Source organism: Leopardus geoffroyi, chromosome B3 (assembly GCF_018350155.1).
Source record: "Leopardus geoffroyi isolate Oge1 chromosome B3, O.geoffroyi_Oge1_pat1.0, whole genome shotgun sequence".
NCBI lineage: Eukaryota > Metazoa > Chordata > Mammalia > Carnivora > Felidae > Leopardus > Leopardus geoffroyi.
In genome coordinates this window covers 34,701,831-34,721,828 of record NC_059337.1, presented here as the reverse complement: position 1 = coordinate 34,721,828, position 19,998 = coordinate 34,701,831, and the positions used below count along the sequence as shown (strand labels likewise).

The following is a 19,998-nucleotide window of genomic DNA, read 5'->3' as shown; positions in this document are numbered from 1 at the left end:
CTTAAAAAGGGACATCTCTGGTTCCTTCTGCTCAAAACATCTGTGACCTTCACCTGTGTGTTTTATTTGATCCCGATAGACCCTTTGAAAACTTCTTCGGTCCAAATGCTCTGTAAAAACACAATATGCAAAATGGTTAACGGTAGTGTTTTATTAAGCTAAATTTGTTTCCTAGGTTTGGATTTGTAATATTTACATATTATGAGATCAATGAGTCTGTGTTGATAAACACCAAAATTTGGAATCGGGATTTATGGATGATGGCTTGTACATCAGCCTTAGCATCTAGCTTATTTTGCTCTTGATTTAGCTGTGTAGCCTTAAGAAAATCTTGGGGCGCCTTGGGGCACCTGGGTGGCTCAGTCGGTTAAGTGTCTGACTTTAGCTCAGGTCATGATCGCGAGGTCTGTGAGTTCAAGCCCTGTGTCAGGCTCTGTGCTGACAGCTCAGACCTGGAGCCTACTTCAGATTCTGTGTCTCCCTCTCTCTCTGCCCCTCCCCTGCTCATGCTCTGTCTCTCTTTCTCTCTCTGAAAACTAAATAAACATTAAAAAAAATTAAGAAAATCTTGATCCACAAGGTAAGTAATTGCAGTTCCTGAAGGAAGTTCATCTTGCAATCTCAAGATGCTCTTTAAATAAGTAGATTCAGAATCTAGAAAGCGGGGAAGGAAGAATTTTTTATTTAAAAGTTGAATCACTAAGGATATCTTGTACTTTTTTTTTCTTTTGTAACTATACATTAGCCCTGAATGCTCAGAACTTACAATAAAAAGCAAAATGGCTTATACTATGTTATTATGGTGGTGCCACATGTGATTGCCCAACCAGGGCTAGAGCATTTGCTGGGCAGATGCTCTTAGGCCAATGCCTGGCATTTAATTGAGTGTAGTGTAGTGTGTGTGTGTGTGTGTGTGTGTGTGTGTGTGCGCGCATGCACGCCCTAGTCTGTAGTTGCTTGTATAATTTTACATGAACAGACATGTGCAGGCCTGAAGTCCAAAGACCCGTGCAGAGCTACAGCCTTCTTCATTAATGTCATTCACAAGTGTGTCACAGTCAGACCGAAGTCAGGAAAAGCTCCATTCTGAGGTCTCCGCAAAATCCAACTGTTAACAGGGCAGCCCAGATCTGCTCAGGGATAGTATTTGATAACTAACCTAAATTAGCAGGTTTGCATTTTTATTTATTTATTTATTTATTTATTTTTATTTTTTTTTTTCAACGTTTATTTATTTTTGAGACAGAGAGAGACACAGCATGAACGGGGGAGGGGCAGAGAGAGAGGGAAACACAGAATCGGAAGCAGGCTCCAGGCTCTGAGCCATCAGCCCAGAGCCCGACGCGGGGCTCGAACTCAAGGACCGCGAGATTGTGACCTGGCTGAAGTCGGACGCTTAACCGACTGCGCCACCCAGGCGCCCAGGTTTGCATTTTTAAACCATAGTTTAACAAATAGATTTAAAAGATATTTCAAGACATGAGCTATGCATTGTGTTTGTGAAAACTCCAAAATAATGCTGTACAACCACAGGGGAGTGAGAAGTGCACTTGGGCCACTGGGTCACTTCAGAACCACAGCATGTTTGAGCACCAGGACCCCAATGGGGGACAGAGAAGTGGAAGCCGCAGTTGCATATTGAACTGGATGGAAAAGGGCAGCAAAGGATGACCAAAGGTGGGTTCGCCATGTGGTACCCAAGTGGGAGCCTGGCCAGCAGCAGAAAGGCCTCTACAAGTCCTGAGGACCCTCAAAAATGTGGCCACCCAGGCTGCCCGAGGAAGGCCATTGCTTGGGAGAACTCCCCAAGTTTTTTCCTTGATGGGATTTTGGAATTTTCATTGATGCCTCTGTGAAAACAGTTGACCTCTCCTAATCTGATTGGTGGTTGGAAGCCATCTCCCTTCGAGGGGAGGCTCACCTCCAGGCTGGGTGTTATTTCAGAGAAATTGCCCATGGTTGGAAATGAGCAGGGTGGGAGTAGTTGAAAGCTAGATGTGGCCTTGCTACCCTTGGGATTGAACTCTGGAAGTCTTGACAGGTCTCCAGCATTAGGGTCCTTCTGAAGGGGTTGTTTATTTTATTTTTATTTTATTTTATTTTATTTTATTTATTTATTTATAAGGTTTTTTTTAATGTTTCTTTTATTCTCTAGAGAGAGAGACAGAGTGTGAGCAGGGTAGGGGCAGAAAGTGAGGGAGACAGAGTCTGAGGCAGGCTCCAGGCTCTGAGCTGTTAGTACAGAGCCCGATGTGGGGCTCCAACTCACGAACCGTGAGATCATGACCTGAGCTGAAGTCGAGAGCTTAACCCACTGAGGCACCCAGGCGCCCCTGAAGCGGCTGTTTAAACAGGCCTACTGAGCAGAACGTTTCTTCAAGAGTTCTGCTGAATGGAGTGGGGGGAGAAAATGTGGGCTCTGAGGATGGGTGATTCTTTGCAAGAGCTCAGCTGCAGATTCCATGAAGTCTCCTTCTTCATAAGCCAGGTTTTGCATTAAAACTCATAAACCGTTTTGCATTCTGTTTCAAGGGCCTTATAAATCTATTTTAATCTGAAAAAAACCTAGAATGACTTTTGTTTTAATGCTTTAGAAAATGTTCTGGGGAAAGGGCTATGTTTACTTTAAGAGCTAGAAGTCTTTGATAACATTAGTAGATCACACACACACACACACACACACACACACACATTTTAAGGTTTTTTAAAAAAAATATTTATAAAGGCAACCAAGTGCATAAAGATCAATTGGAAAAGCTGGAAGATTTCTCTACCTATAGGGCAACAGGTCCAGATTAGAAGTCAGCTGCCAAGAAAATCCCTGAGAGGAAAAAACATTGAAGGGGATTCACAATTCTGATACGCAGAGATTTAGTTTAAAAATCCCTCCCCAGTTTTTGCCAAGCCACACAGAAGCAGAAAGCCAGCTTCCCCCTCATTGAAAAAGACCAAAAAGCCTGGAGTATTAGCATAGCAAGAGTATCTCTGCCTTGCTCAATGTCTGCAGTAATAAAAAGAATCACTGTTAAACCCCACAGCAGAAAAACCACGAAAGTTTTAACTCTTGATGGAGCTGGTTAGCGAGTTGTCTTTGAACGTTGGACAAGCCTGGAGGCCACGCAACATTCAGGGCAAGGGAAAAATCCATTTGGACCAAAGGATTAGTCAAGGCTACATTAGGAAGTCTTTGTCCTGTTACAGGTTAACAGAGGAAAAGACACTAAGTGATACCAAAGTGTATATTTCTTAAAGTCTTGCTCCAAATGGTACACTTTTTTTTTTTTTAAATGACAGTTACAGCCTATGTGTTTGTTCAGTGATTGAGTGGAAGCAAACCTAGTTTTCTGCTAGAATTAGTATAACAGGTGGTGATGGCTACGTATCATGGCCAGCCAACAAAATCTATTTAGAGCCGGTCTGCATGGTCGGGGGCTCATTTTGAACCTCGTACTATGCCTCAGTATAGTTGACAGTGTTTATGTTTGAAAGGAAAACACAATGGTTGAAAATGCCAGACAAGTGGTTAAATTGGCAGAAAATAAAGCTGACTAGGTGATCCTTATTTTTGAAGAGTAGGGTTTGAAGAAATACAGACGTAATTAGATTACAGAGGTAGATGGTGATTTTTATAGGTCTTGTGAAGTGGAGTTCTGGATCATTTTAAGGGGTTTACAGGTTGGTGGCCCTAGGTCAAGTGTCTGGTTTTAGTCTTCTGAAACGTAAGGCTTTTCTTTGCCTTCATACACACTTCAGTACAGTAATATTACTGTAATGCCTGTCAGCTGCTTCACTCAGAAATACAGCCAGAAGGGACTGAGGAAATGAGAAAGAGAGAGGTGGCTGTTCTTGGGGCAACTGAAAAAGATCCCGAATACAGAAAGGAAAAAAGAAGCGTGTTGAGAAGATGTGTCTGTGTGTGTAAGAAAGAGAATGACCAAAATAGTGATATTTGAGATATGATCCATCAGTGAAAACGGAGACTCCCCTCAGGGGTGGAGGACTATGTGGTCATTGGGAAGGATCATGGGCTCAATCAGTGTCCCTGTGCCAGTGACTAAGAAATGCGGTGGAGGAGGAGAAAATAAGGGGAGGAAAAAGGGGGAAAGGTGGGGGAGGGGGAGGAGGAGGGTAGAGGAAGGAGGGAGGACAGAGAGGAGGAGGGGTCAGGTTTGGATTATTAGTATTAAACTTAATTGTGTTTGGGGCACCTGGGTGGCTCAGTTGGTTAAGCGTCCGACTTCGGCTCGGGTCATGATCTCACAGCTCGTGAGTTCGAGCCCAGCGTTGGGCTCTGTGCTGCCAGCTTGGAGCCTGGAGCCTGCTTGCGATTCTGTGTCTCCCTCTCTCTCTGCCCCCTACCCAACTCATGCTCGCTCTCTCTCTCTCAAAAATAAATAAACATTAAAAAATTTAAAAAAAAAACATCATGTTAATAGAGCAGGACAGACTTTGTGTAGCCCACATCTAAACCACTACCCAGTTAATACTTAATGAACATTTGTTGAATATTGAATGAATGAGTTGATAATGATCTTTTGGGTAAAAGAAAGAAAGTAGAAAGTTTTTCTTTCCTGATGAGGATTGTTAGTTAATTACAAAAGCAGGTTAAAGCAGCAAATCATACAAATGATACACACACACCTTTAACAGTTTATTTTTAACTTAAAACACATGTACATTCACTCACTATTTTTTGATACGGGGCCAAGGACTTTTCTTTGAGCATGAACCCCTGATTGTCCTTCTTGCACAAACCACACCCATAAACATTATCTAAGGTTTCCATTTGGGTTTCTTTAACGTGGAGTGAGAATTTAAAGACATTTGCAAAGCAATCTGAGTTCAGATGATTCTAGATTTTATTATTTTTGCCCCTAATCATTTACAGTTGTCTCATCCACACCTAATTTGCCAACAGTCTTTTTTTTTTTCTTGGCTACCTGCCTTTACTGAGTCTTTCCAAAGCATTCAGCTTCATTTTCGTAGAAACAACTAACAACGACTCCTTTTTGCGCTCTATGTCATGGGTTTGTGTACTATTCGGATATTTTCACGTGATTCCAAAGCAACGTGCACACACAGGTTTGGGAACACGGTTGACCCTGTATGAAGACAACTCCTCTGGTGGGAGCAGAACAGTACAAGTATGCCGGGGAAGAGCCTGCTGGAATCTTTTAGGGGAAGCCTGGTAGGAGAGCCATCTGAATGGTAGGCAGCGAGGCTAAGAGGAAATAAAATCGTTTTTTGGAGGACTGCCCTGGCAAACCCCTACCTATAAAATGATGGCAAGCATTCAGACAGTATTGATTTTTCTTTATGCCTGGCACAGCCCTGCACCTGGAGCATGTCCTCATCACTCAGTACTTGACTGTGGGATTTACTAGAACATTCTGTACCCAAAAGCATCCAGTGGAGTCAAGGTGTGATCACTGGGCTGCCAACTACCCATTCCTTATGGACCCAAGTGGATTTATAGGCTTCAGGTTAACATTGACCCCCACCCCTGCCGGGGACTGGAACCCGTAACTGCCAACTTGTGGAAATCTTCCTAATTTAGGATTGTCTTCCTTTTTCCTGTTCTTTTATTTTCCCAACAGAGAATTCTGAGATGCACTTAGAAAACACTTCATTGCTGGAGTGTTATGACAGGAGCTCTTTGCACCTCTTTTGTGAGCCATCATTCTTCCCTCCCTCTGGTTCTTCTCTCTCTCTCACTTCATTCCATCCTCCCAATTCTTTCATTCACTCGCTATTCATTGGTCCCGAGGTGGGACCAGAGCTCTGCTGATTGTCTACTAGCTGCAAAGATGCATCAGCAACCATTTCCTTGAGAAATCTGCCATTGAGGAGGGGAAGTTAGTTACCAAAGGATGATGGGTCTTAAAAAGCTGTGCCGTGACAGACACCTCACTTTGCCAGAGGCCCTGGTCCAGAGAACACAAATGGCCACAAGAGTTGAGAACCTGGAAATCAGCAATAAAAACCAATATGCATAGAATAGGTGTCTCTAAATCCATGCTCTAAATTGGAAACATTCACCCCACGAAAGGTAGGCAGGCCCTTGCGCCGAGCCTGTCGGTCTTACTTTGGGTTCAGCTTGGTTCTGAGGCCGAGGCCTACCTAAAGGAAGCCGAGTTGAGAGGGCACAGGCTTGTCCACGGCACAGCAAGCGATGCCTGATGGCTGGCAGGAGACAGCGAAGGGCAGGCTGGGGGTTCAGAGAATCCCAGGCGTCTGGGCCTTTCAACCTCCTCAGCTCCAAGGCCACCACCTTGTGCTCCACAGATGGCTTGATAATCATGCTGGCGATTCTGAGCCATCTAAAAAAGGTTACTTACGCTCAGTATACTCCGTATAAGAAATCAGGAAAATAAATAGAGTGCATTTTTGTAAGTTTGGGATTGAAATGGTCGGCTTCCATTATTTTAAACCTTAGAATGTTCTCTTGTGAGGCTGGATAAACCAGGTTTTATCACATGTACTTACTTTCTGATTATTTTTGCAAGCATGACAGAAAGTGAAACAGATGTGTGAAGCCACAGCCTCGTAAGAACGGGGAAGAAAATTGATGTGATGAAATGCAAATGCTTGCTTTAAAGGTGTGTTGTGTTAACGAGGCCCCAGAGCACGGTGGTTAAGGGTCCAGGCCAAGGGTCTGACTGCTGGCTTTGAAATCAGCCTTTGCCACTTAGGTGTGTGTGCCCTTCGATAAATGACTTCGCCTCTCTGTGCCTCAATTTCCTCACCTGCAGAGTGAATATAAGGAAAGTGTCTGGCGGGATGGTTGTGGAGATTCAATGAAATAATACTCGTAAGCCGTGAGATCATGGATAGCCATCAAGTCTTCATGGTCGAATGTCATTTGTCACCTGTCTCCCTCTCTTGTTGCCTTTACTCTTAACTGCTGTCAGAGAAAGGCAGAGGGTTGAGCTGGTGAAATGCATGCTTAGCAAAACTTTTTCAGCTCCAGAGAGCAGTAGGTAGAGATTTCACTTCAGTGCTAAGATTTTGGCTCTCTTTTGCTAAGGTCAGTATAATTTTATTCGTTTCCCAACTGCTCCCCAAATATCTCTTGGGTTGTATTAACTGAAGAAGAAAAGAAGTAAGGTGGGTTCCCCCCCGCCCCCTGTTTTCCTTGTTTGGTTACTTGATATGCTCAAGTGGTGTTGAGTTCATTGAGGTAATCCTAGGAACACAGTGGCTGTGACATGATCCATCCTCCCTGGAGTTGAGGATGGTTGATGTGGAGGGTGGGGAGCGGTTGGCCAAGGAAAATCCAGAAGCCCAGAGCAGAGCCCTGGTTCCATGATGTAAATCTTGTACTGCATTTCAATGAGTATTATTTTCTACAGGAGGAAATGAAATGATGGAGTGTTTAAAATCTACAACGACACTGGGTAGATGGCATTTTTTTTTCCCCCTGTGTGCTTTGGTGTGCAAGGTTGGGTTGTTTCTACTGCAAGGTGAATCAGAAAGTCTTGGTAGGAATGTGGCTTCCCCCGCCGCTCGGAGGGGAGTGTATGATTTGTTTGCCAAAGGCCCTGGTAGCCTTCAATCTGTCAAAACGTTGCAAGCGTGGAACAGTCTGCCAAAGCAAACTATCAAAGTGAAATAACACACGAGTTGCACACACACAGACATACACATGCTGTCCCATTCCCCAGACATTAATTTTGAACTGGGTCAGGAGGAACAAGGATTTGGGCTAGATCGTTGGTGTTTTGAAGCGGTGTGGGCACAGCTATGGACTACCAATTAGATAGGTATGTGTGAGCAGGGTGGGGTATCCTAAAACAGAGCCTACTGAGCATGGGTGGGAAACTTCCAGCCTTTGGCAGAGTTTCATCTGGCCTCTGGGGTAATATATTGCTCTGGCTGCTGTTATTACAGCCCAAAGAATAATTTCCCCTCTGGGGGAATTTATTCTATTCCATTCAGAGCAGAGCCCATTTAATAACTAAGATTTTATTCCAGAATGAATTTTATTGGGTACCCCTATGTATTTAACTTCACGAGGACCCAGCTCAATGAAGAAAAGAAGTATTTGAACATCTAAATATAATTTGAGTTGCATTTTTACACCAAGAGGCACTGGCAAACATTTTGCTGCCATACCTCGTGTCGATCCTAGGAGAGTAAATTTGGGGGGCATCATGCGGAAATTCAAAAGCACGGCTGATTTTTATAAAGCCTTCATAGAATAACTTCTAAAACCTTCCAAAGTGACTTTGGGCATTTTTGAATATGTTAATTCACACTATTTCCATCTATCTTGAGATTTCATAGGTTGTCAAGATGATGTGACATCATTCGTCAATTCACTAAATTAAGCTTTTTCTGTATAGAAGACACTCTGCTAGATGCCGGGGAATAAAGGAGTGACAAAATCAACTGCCTGATCTCACGGAGCTTCTGTTCTAGTGGGTGGAGAGGGAGATTTCAAGGAATGAAGATGCAGTCTGTGCGATAGTCAGTGCTGTGGAGAAAAATAAGGTTCTTCTGTACAGGCTGGGAGGGCGTTATGGAGAAGGGACAGCTTTGAGCAGACACCTGAAAGAGGGGAGGGAACGAGCTGTAGAAGTATCTGGGAGTAGAGTTGACCAGGCATCTTGGAATGACCCAGAATCTTCCCTCCTCTAAGTCGGGGAAGGGCAGCCTGGGATGAGTAGTTGTGCAGAAGGGCTCCCGACTGCATCGCAAATATGTGGCTTGGGCTGAGGTGTAACACATTTATGGAGCTGTTGTTTGTTTTTGGTTTTGTTTTTAACAAAACCACGCCCATCTGGTTTTCTTTTTTAAACGAGTAAACAGTGCCAGAACATGTTACTACGATTCAGGGTTGTAGGTGCGAGTTCATGACAGGCAGTGGCTCATTTGAGGTAGACAGGGCAGGTCATATTATTCCCATTTTCCCAATGAGGAAACAGGTATGGGGATGATTTGGCCAAGGTTGTGTAACTAAGGAGCGGGGACTCCCTCGTCGTGATGCGTGTGTTCCTTGGTTTGGAGGACAAACTGGATCCACTAAGGATGTAGCTAGAAAATACCTGTTCTCTTCCTTCCAGCATGTTCACACCCATTTTTTAGATGCCCCTGCCTTGTGGCTGGAGGACCTCTTGGGCAGTTTTCTAGTTGGGTGCAGGTTAATGAGCAGTGTCGTTTTCAAGTATCAAAAAGCCCAGAAAAGTTGTGTGTATGTGTGGGAGGGGATGGCTTCATTGGTCGAATGGCCGTTCTTTTAGAAGCTTTAGCTCTGGTTTTCCTTCAGTAGTTTTTGGTATGAATCTACGACATGAGTAACTTCACCACCTAGACCTGCACCACCAGCGCCCCGCGTGCCTGCTGAACAGCACAGATCCATGTACGTTGGCTAGTGCAGAAATAGAACATTTCCATCATTGTAGAAAATTCCGTTGGACAGCCCTGGCCTAGATCCTCAAGCATGTCGTAAACCAACTCTTTGATTCTCTTCGCGACTGATTTCATACCCTATTTTTCTGGATAGACACCCTGCTTGAAAAGATTTTGTATATAGATATGCTACGTTATAAAGGAAGTCTAGTCAGCTTGAAGAATTTCAGTCTCTCATTGATTGGTAATATCTTTCCTCCCGCAGAGTCTCTCCTCTCCGCGGACTGGGAGGGGCCTCAGACACCTGTAGCAGAAAGAGGGGGCGTGGCTGGTTTCTTCACACCGCACGCCCAGTTCTCTTCCCAGCCCCTCCCCCTGCCATTGTTAGCGGCTCCTGGGTGGAGCCAGGGAGAGGTAGGGGGCAAAGGTTTTCCATGGGCGCGGTGCCCTTGGTGATCTGGTGTTGCTGCCCTCAGGTCGGATCTCAGGGCTGGTCCTTTGGAGGACTTCCTCCTCACTTGGGGGTCGCCTGCTGCACATGCCCTTATGACCCTCCTCCTAGCTCCTGTACTCCACAGGTACCCGCCACACATCATGGCCTAACCCGGCTAGCAGCCTTCGATGAGGTCCTTTCTAGGCAACCTAAGCCCAGCCTTCCACCGTGCCTGTATACAGTTGATGGGAAAAAGCCCGCATCTTCTGGCCCTGCTTGCTGTAGAAATACGGGCTGTTCCCCTTCCAGCCCACTCTGTCCACTCTGCCCTCCTAGACACCCCAGCTAGGTTTTGGGGGAGAATCTGGCACCAGTCCTTATAACCTGAACTTGGGGTCTCAGATAAAGCTCTCTAAACGGTAGTCCTCCTTGTTTGGCTTGGGAGAGAGCCCCAGGTTTTCCTCTCCTACAGGAGGAGAGTAGGGGGCTGTGCTCAGCACTTCTGTGTAAATATTCGAAGAAATCCACGCAGGGCAAACTTGTCTCAGTCTTCAGTTTCTCCCTGTACAGGTGGAGGTGGTGAGGGGCTACAACGTGGAACAGGGGCGGGGCAGAGGGGACACTTCCTTTTCTGGTCCCGAACAGACGATGCAGCCCCTCTTTTTTGAAATGTGTGCGTACATATGTAATAAATGCTCTTGGCCCTCAGCTCTGGGGCCTTGGCTGCAACTCTGAGACAACAATGACAAGGATGTATCTGACACCTCGTTCCGTATCCCTTCGCCCGGCTTCCCGTCCCGTTGCTGTCTCTGGCCGGTCTGTCCACAGGTATTCTGGGTGGTCTGCTAGGGTCTGGCTGATTTCATACAAAGAGGGACTTAGGGTAGAATTGAAGATACTTAGAGACGGTGGGGAGCTTTCTCTTCTCTAACTCCACCAGCCCTAACCTCCACGTCCCGAGAGGTTCTTAATGTCCGCATCAGTGACTCCACACGGTGAGTTTCGCTCGGACCGGGGGCAGTGTTTCACATCTCACAGTTGTGTTGGAAGCCTCAAAAAGGTTGAGAACCACTGGGTCACTTAACTGTCCTCGGGGTTAAATCTTAAAAAAGGATTCAGAAGACAGCTAAGTAGGACAAGGGGCCTTTTTACAGGGATGCTCAAAGCAAGGCCATGGCTGATTTCAAGTCAAGGGACTTTGGGGATTTAAATGAACTGACAGTGCTTGTGTCTCCTGTGATTAACTCGCTGTGTGGGTGCTTTCACCTCTGTCGTCTTCTGTGATCCGTACAGAAGGTGAGAATGTGGGGAGTCAGAGACATCGGCTTGCCCGGAATCCCCCACGTGGGGATGGTGGGGCTGGGATTCCAGCCTCGATGTGTTTGAATCCAAAGCGTCATCTCTCCTAGCACACCATGCTGTCTCAGGGCCAGCTGGCTCCTGTTCATACCTTCCCTTTATTTGATGACAAGTCCTAATCAGGGCTGGTGACAGTCAGGCTTAACGCAGCTAATCCCGCCCATGGAGAACATATGTGACACGAAAGGGCCGAGGACGAGCAGAGGAAAGGCTCCCAGGGAAGCAGGGCGTGTTGGAGAGGGGCTTCCCTGGCCAGGCTCAGAGCCCCAGCCTGACCTTACCAGCTCCAGTGGGACCACGCACGCACTAGCACTTTCTCTGTGTCCGCCGCCCCATCTTCCACGGGAGGAGACTGAGGCTCAGGAGGTTACATATCCTGACCCAGAAACCCTGCTGGTAAGTGGTAGAGGGTTTGATCCCAGATCTGCCCCGTGCCTTGGCCGAGCCCACAGCCCCGTGCTGCCTCCCCTCCCACGAGGCTGCTGGCCCTGTGCACCTTCACTGGGTCACGTCCCCGGGGCCCGGCTTGGACTGTTCTCTCCCTTCCAGCGATGGGGCAGAGCTGCTGCCTTCAGCTGGATGCTGCTTCCTGGAACATACTCACAGCCCTGCCTGTTGCTGTTTTTCCTTCTCAGTGTCCTGGGTTCCCTCCTGCTGCTTGGATTCCAGCTGGTCTGCCCACAGCCCTCCACTGAACACAGAAAGGTAAGCCATGGCGGCTCAGAGGCTTTGCCTCTCTGCACAAGGGGCTGGGGTCACTCCGGTAACTGCCCTGAGTTTGGTTCTGTTTGGAGGTGAGTCACCGCTAAGCTCGAGAGGAAGCACCATTTATAGAATGTTCACCAGTTCTCCTGTCCCTCCTAAGCCTTGGAGCTTACAAATGAAGCTGGTGCCCAGAGTCGGCGTCTGATCTGAGAGCATCGCTGCTGTTGCTGGCTGTGTCCTTGAGAATGGGGCTGCGAGGGAGAGGGCAGGGAGGAGACTACCATCTAGGTGTGGTGGAACACCAGCATGGACCTTTTACCCCTTCGAGGGGCACCTGCAGGGGCGGTGTGCAGAGATGATGAGAGAGAGCTCCAGCTAAAGCTGTCGCTGTAGGTATGCGAGGGGACCCTAATTGGGAGCCGCGATCTTTGGGAGGGGGACACAGCCCCTGCCAGCCAGCAGCCAGGCAGGGAGGGAGCAGAGAAATAAGGATCTGGCCCTCTCTTTTCCTCCCCTTCTCCATTTCCAGCTGGGGACTCCCCTTAACTGAACCGCACAAAAAAGAAAAAAGCCCCTCGGTGCAGTCCTCAGAGGCCAGCCTCCTAGGCAACAGGGCTGGACGGAGAAGGGTGGACGGGGCATCTGGAGGGGGCAGAGAGTATCAAGCATGCTTCCCTTCAGGCTCTGTGTGTTTCACAGCAAATGGATTATTCACTGCTGCCTAAACAGGCCAAATGCTGCTCCTACAACAGATAAATGTTTCCTTAGAAACAGATGCACGACCCTGCGAAGGTGCTTAAAATCCCTTCCTGCTGCCTAGGAACTCCTCATGTCTACACGTCATGAAATGCAGACACTTCTGAGAGGAATGGTGGGTCAGGCATCTGTATCGAAGTGTGACTGACTTGGTTCGAACCTTTCCTGAGAGAGGGGTTTCATAGGGGAAGTCCAGGAGGGTGGGGAGCGGACAAGACGTATGTGCAAGGGTTTGCCTGGATGTGACCCTTCAGGCAGGATTCTTGATGTTCTTGTCTGAATAGTTTAACTTCCTTCAGGTCTGTGCATTATGTTCTGGCTTTGTTTTTCTGGGCCAGATATGATCCTGTATTGTACTGTATCCCCGACTAGGCTGTCGGCTCCATGAGACTTCCATCTTCCCGGCTCCTGGAATATAGCCTGGTGTGTTGTAGGTGCTCAATAAAATACTTGTCGGATGACTGATTGGTTGAATGAATGGTTGAAGGAACGAATAGAAAATCTGGCTGAGCTCTAAGCATCATTTTTTTAGAGTCACTTGGAGATTTAAACCTCCCTCACTCCACTGCATCATCCCCATTCATAATTGCAAGAAATCAGAAAGGACAACTACTATAGTTTAAATGTTCGCGTCCCCTTCAGATTCACATGTTGAAACCTAGTATCCAACATGATGGTATTTGCAGGTGGGGCCTTTGGCAGGTGCTTAGGTATGGGGAGGGAGAGCCCTGACGAATGGGGTTAGTGCCCTCATTAGAGTCAGGAGGGAGCTTGCTGCCTGCCACGTGAGGGTACAATAAGAAGTCTGCCACCCGGAACAAGACACCATGATCTTGGATTTCTAGCCTCCAGAAGTGTGACAAATATATTTCCATTGTTTATCAGCCACCCAGTCTATGGTACCTTCTTGTAGCAGCCTCGAACCGACTGAGACAAAAATGGGCACCGAGTAGCAGGGGTGCTGCTATGACAAATGGCTAAATTTGGTGAGGTGGCTTCGGAACTGGGTTGTGGGCAGAGACTGGAAGATGGGGGTGCATTCTAGAAGAGGCCATGAGTGGACTTTTAAGGGTGTTTCTGGTACGAGCTCAGAAAGGGAAGAGGAGGGCTGTAGGGAAAGCCTCACTCTACTCAGAGAACAATGATCCTGAACAGAAAGATGGTGGAATGTGGTTAGTGAAGGTTGGGGCCTCAGACGGAAGTGAGGAACATGTTACTGGAAACTGCAGGACAGGCTGTGCCGGTTATAAAGTGGCCAAACATAGGGGCGCCTGGGTGGCGCAGTCGGTTAAGCGTCCGACTTCAGCCAGGTCACGATCTCGCGGTCCGTGAGTTCGAGCCCCGCGTCGGGCTCTGGGCTGATGGCTCGGAGCCTGGAGCCTGTTTCCGATTCTGTGTCTCCCTCTCTCTCTCTCTGCCCCTCCCCCGTTCATGCTCTGTCTCTCTCTGTCCCAAAAAAAAATAAATAAAAACGTTGAAAAAAAAATAATAATAAAGTGGCCAAACACTTGAAAGAAATTGTGTTCGGGTTCTAGTGTTTTGTGGAAGGTAGAACTTGCAAGAGATGAAATTAGAGATTTAGCTGAAGCGATTTTGAAGCCAAGTGTTGAAGGAGTGGCCTGGTTTGTCTCTACTGCTTCTAGTAAAATGTGAAAAAAGAGAAACGGCTCAAAGATGGAATTGTTAATCGGAAAGGAAGCAGAGCACAGAACTTAAAGATTTGGAAAATTCTGAGCGTATCCGTATGCGTATTGAAGAGAATGAGAAAGCCCTCAGGAGAGAACACGTAGGGTGTGGCCAAGAGACGACTGATAGGGGGATTAGTCAGCCATCTCAAAGAAGCCAGGAACCATTTTCCAAGACAATGGAAGAATGCAAAGAAGGCTTTGCTTGTGCCTGACTCTCCCTGGACCACCTCACTTGCCAGCACTCTTTCCTTGGCTGCCCCAGGTGCTGTTCCAGCGGCCCGGTAAGGCGTGGGCTGTGCCTGGCAGAGCTTGGGGGCATGGCTGCCTCCATCTTGATTTCAAAAGACAAGGCCTCCCAGCAAAGCCATGGTCCCAGGTGCTAACCTTGGAGAGCCACAGTGAGGACAGGGCAGCCAGGAGCCATGGGGCCTCAACCTAGCCCAGCAAAGCTTGGGCAGGAGCACTGCCCCACTGAGTCTGGAGAGCAGAGTATCAAGGCAAAGAGGATTATTCTTGAGGCTTAAGGTCTAATGGAATTTGCCTCCTTGGGTTTTGGACTTGCTTAGGCCTTGTCCGTCTTTTCTCCTTTCTTCTTTCTCCCATCTGGAATGAGAATGCCTGTCCTGTGCCTGTCTCGCCGTTGTATTTCAGAAGCACATAACATGCTTGACTTCGCAGGTTCACAGTTGGAGAGCAGACTGCCTCAGGACAAATCATACCTGAGCCTCGCTCATATCTGATTTAGGTTGATATTTAGATAGGACTGGACCTAGACTTCAAAGTTGATGCTGGAACCAGTTACGAATTTGAGGGCTATTTGGACGATGCATACAAGATGTCTTGCATACAAGAAAGACATGAATTTTGGAGGACCAGGATGGAATACAATAGACTGAATGTGTCCCCCCTCCTCCCCCCCCAAATTCATACGTTGAAACTGAATCCCCAGTGTGATGGTATTTGGAGGTGGGGCCTTTGGGAGGTGATTCAGTCCTAAGACGATTAGTCCCTTATAAAAGAGATCCCAGAGAGATCTCTTGCCCCTTCTGCTAGGTGGAGACACAGTGAGAAACTTGCTGTCACGAACCAGGAAATGAGCTCTCCTACCTGCTGTCATGAACCAGGAAATGAGCTCTCCTAGACACCAAATCCTCCGGCCCCTTAATCTCAGACATCCTAGCCTCCAGGACTGTGACAACTAAATGTGCATTGTTCATAAGCCACTGAGTCTATGGTATTTTTGTTATAGCAGCTGGAATGGACTAAGACAACTGTCTTTTCATTATTAAGTTATATTATTTATTACTGTTTGGAACTGTCAGGGCTATTAATTCTAATAGTTGAATCAATTTTCTGGTGTTTTGTTGTTGTTGTTGCTAAAACAGACCATCATAACTGAAAATATTTTATGAATGGTCAATTTACTTTGCTGTTTCTCTCAATTTTTCAAGTTAGCCTGATGAGAGAGAGAGCAAGAGAGGGAGCACATGTGCACATTTGCCTGTGCGTACCTGAACAAAAGGTTCACAAATCAGTATTGCCTTCATTTTTCTTAAAGTACATGCTCTGGGAAATGAAAAAAAAAAAAAAGGTTTATGAGTTGCTTTGGAATGTTGCATTTTATTTATTTATTTTTATTTAAAAAATTTTTTTTAACGTTTTTATTTATTTTTGAGACAGAGAGAGACAGAGCATGAACAGGGGAGGGGCAGAGAGAGAGGGAGACACAGAATCAGAAGAAGGCTCCAGGCTCTGAGCCATCAGCCCAGAGCCCGACAACGGGGCTCGAACTCACGGACCGTGAGATCGTGACCTGAGCTGCAGTCGGACGCTTAACCGACTGAGCCACCCAGGCGCCCCTGGAATGTTGCATTTTAAAATTGAGTGAAAAGTATCCCATCTTGGCATATGGTACCGCCTCAAAATATTCTTAAGAACTTTGTAGTAGAAAGATTAAAAAAAAAACTTTTTTAGAATCATTTATAGATTACTTGGAGAACATACATTTTAGGACAGTTCTCAAATATAATTATATGCATTTTGGCTGCCAAGGTCATTGTCATCCACCCTAAAGAAAAGATTCAATGCTTTCTTGGGTGTTGAATTTCTTCTTGGTGTCTTATCAGAGCTTTGTGGGGCTGTGACTGTCATCCTGCCTGCTTATGTCCTAAAAATCCTGGCAGCAGTACTGGCAATGGTAGCGTCCGTTTATTTCTGCAGTGTGAGAAATAAGAAGGTACTTATTAAAACAGGGGTCAGATTTTTTTTTTTTTCCTATAAAGGACCAGTTGTGAATATGTTGGGCTTTCTGGGGTACAAAGTTACCGTCATAACTACTCAACTCTGCTTTTGCGGCACAAAGGCGGCCATAGACCATAGGTAACTGAATGTGCATAACTCTGTTCCAATAAAGCTTTATTTATAAAAACAGGTGGTTAGCTGGATTTGGGCCATGGTTCCCACTTTGCAGACCACCACTCTAAAGTCATGTAGAGAGGAGATAACTACGAGTATACGTGTTTTGGAATTTGAAGTTGGAAGTTGTCTCCTCCTGGAACTCGTAAGGAACACAAAAGATTTGAGAAAAAGTGTATTCTTTCATTAAAACGTAGGAATTATGATTGCTATCGAATTGCTTTCGTTGCTTAGATAAATCATAATTGAAGTCCTGCTGGCCCATTGTTTTGGGGCAAAATCCACTCCCAGTCTGTGGCAGAGAACGGCAGAAAGAATTAGAAAACCATTTATGGTAAACTCTTAAGGGACAGCATTACTAATCTGTGCATGTGGCAGTTTAGTATGTATGTGAAAACTACCCGCTTGAAGACATCTCTCTTCTTCATTACAATAGCAAGTCCAACCTTAGCATATGGAAGCATTTCTGCAGTGTAAGTTATTCTGCGGAAAAGACGTGATTTGTAAATGCTGTCAAGCAAACTATGCTTTTCTAAATGCGGCTCGGGTGACTGGATACATCTCTGTAAAAATTGTCCCACAATAGTGCGGGAAAAGCAGACACCGGGGCAGAGTGTAAGTAACCCTTTTCAGGTACTTTTTTTTTTTTTTTAAATGTTTATTTATTTTTGAGAGAGAGAAAGAGAGACAGAGCACGAGCAGGGGAGGGGCAGAGAGAAGAGGGAGATACAGAATACGAAACAGGCTCCAGGCTCTGAGCTGTCAGCACAGAGCCCAATGCCGGGCTCGAACTCGTGAACCATGAGATCGTGATCTGAGCCGAAGTCAGACGCTTAACTGACTGAGCCACCCAGGTGCCCCCAGGTATTTCTATCCAGCTGTCTTCCTCTTCCTCCTGCAGCAAGGACACTATCACAAAGGATTGCTCAACCTCTATTCTTGGTAATTGTTAATGACCCTTGGCAAATGATTATATTTTTAAAACTTTCTGTGGCTTCATTTGCAGATAAGGTAAGACCAAGAGCAGGGAAAAAAAAAAAAAAAAAAACTTGACCGAGATTTTAATCAAAATCATATGTTATTAATAAGGGAAACTGTGTAGATTGTAGAAAGCTTTTAAGTTAATGAAACTGTTTTACTGTCTTCCCAACAGACACTGACTGAGCAAGTTGCTTTTCTAAGTCGTAATATGTATAGTCAACATCATCTGTTTAGGAAAGAGCTGCGAAACATGTTTTTTCCTACAAACGAAAAAACATACGTATACCTAACTCACAACTGCTCAATGAGTTTTTTTTTTTAAGTTTACTTTTTAAATTAAAAGTATGCACGTGCATTATAAAGAATTTAGAAAACAATGAAAAACTAGAAGGAAATAAAAGCTCACCCCTTGGGCCCCCAGCTCTTCAACCTGTTATTTATAGAAGCTTTCAAACAAAAAGAACAGAGACACTGTAGAAAGAAGTAAGGGTGAAGTAAAATATTTGTTTTGCTAACTGATTAGCAAGTCACAATGTGAACAGCAGGGGACCTTGTGATGGGTTTAGGACCTACTATTAATGTAGTAAGATGTGCAGCCAATGCCTTCGAATTGCCTCTAGACAGTGTCATACGATTGGATGTTGAACAGAAAGCCGATAGAAGGGCAAAAAGAAGATGAGCTGTGTAACATTTCTCATACCGTTGCAGCTGTATTCAAGGAGAAGAAAGGAAAAAATCATAATGTTTTTAGAAGGAAACATGAAAATATCTACATTAGGGGCACCTGGGTGGCTCAGTGGGTTGAGTGTCTGACTTCGGCTCAGGTCATGATCTTGCCGTTCGTGGATTCAAGCCCCACGTCGGGCTCGGTGCTGATGGTGTGGAGTCTGCTTGGGATTCTGTCTCTCCTTATCTCTGACCCAACCCTGCTTGTGTTCTCTCTCTCTCTCTCTCAAAATAAATAAACTTAAAAAAATATATCCGTATGAGTTGCACTGGCAGTTTCTCAAACAAGACACCAAAAGAATTGAGCTACCCTGGAATCGATGACTTTTGTTTATGAAAATACACCATAAAAAAAAAAAAAAAAAAGAGCGAAAAGATATGCCCTAAACAGGTGAGCATATTGACCATAATATATTTGACAAAAGGGTCATGTTAAAAAAATCCTGTAGTGATCATTAAGAAAGTTAAGCAATCGGACTTTAAAATGGACTGAAGACTTGAATACATCATGTAAGAGGATATTGGGCTGGTCAATAAGCATACGAAAAGGTGATCAATCAAAGTCATTAGTCCTTAGGGAAATGCAAATTAAGATGGGATATCACCGGAATAGCTTTAATATGAGAAACGCTGAGAGTACCAAGTGCTCATGAAGAATGGGAGCTACTGGCACTTCCAGGTGATGCCGGTGGGAGTTTAAAACCATGGCCCCCTTTGGAAACTGTTTTGCACAATCTCTTAAAGCTAGCCATATACCTGTTCAAAAACCTGGCTGTTCTACTCCTAAGTATTTACCTAAGGGAAATGAGTGTCTGTATCTACCAAAACGTATGCATAAAAATGTTACAAGCAGTTAGTTTCATTTACAATAGCTCAAAATTTGAAATAATGCAAAAAGCCTTATGCATCCACAGAATGGATAGCTAAATATAGTATCTCCATACAAGGTAACACTAAATAACAATTAAAAAATAAACTTCTGGGGTGCCTGGGTGGCTCAGTCGGTTAAGTGTCCGACTTCAGCTCAGGTCACGATCTCGCGGTCCGTGAGTTCGAGCCCCGCGTCAGGCTCTGGGCTGATGGCTCAGAGCCTGGAGCCTGCTTCCGATTCTGTGTCCCCCCCTCTCTCTGCCCCTCCCCTGTTCATGCTCTGTCTCTCTCTGTCTCAAAAATAAATAAATGTAAAAAAAAAAATTAAAAAAAAAATAAACTTCTGATTCCAGCCAAGATGAAACCATAGGTGTTGGATTTACCCTCCCATCGAGAACGAGAGCAAAATGGCCAAGATAGAGCAATAGGGAAAGGAAAGTTTTCCCCTTTACCTTCTCCCTGAAATAACCAAAACAAAACAGAACCAGACAACATATATGAAGCAGTGGTTTCAGAACTGTGGATATTGGTCAGCATAAGACAATGATTTCTTGGAGATGGGAAACAAATGAGTTGAACCCTAAAATTTCCCCAGCTAACTGCCTCGATAGCATTTCCTACCCTTGGAGTGGAGAAAGGAACGGGGACCCGGACGGAACTTGTTGGACTCCTTGATTTGCGTACCTGGACTTGAGAGCCCAGTGGGGCCACGGT

The 19,998-nt window shown here is 45.5% G+C and overlaps 1 protein-coding gene across 3 annotated transcripts in view; it reads left to right on the top strand.

The window, feature by feature from the left end:
- The window catches only part of THSD4 (thrombospondin type 1 domain containing 4), a 578,933-nt gene that overhangs the window by 24,527 nt on the left and 534,408 nt on the right, over positions 1-19,998 (top strand). For 2 of the 3 annotated variants that reach the window (XM_045449229.1, XM_045449231.1), the window contains one exon: positions 11,779-11,848. In XM_045449229.1, the coding sequence (XP_045305185.1) occupies positions 11,779-11,848 (70 nt within the window). Of the gene's footprint in view, positions 1-11,363; positions 11,540-11,778; positions 11,849-19,998 lie in introns of those variants that run through there. The other variant, XM_045449230.1, reaches the window with a different exon arrangement.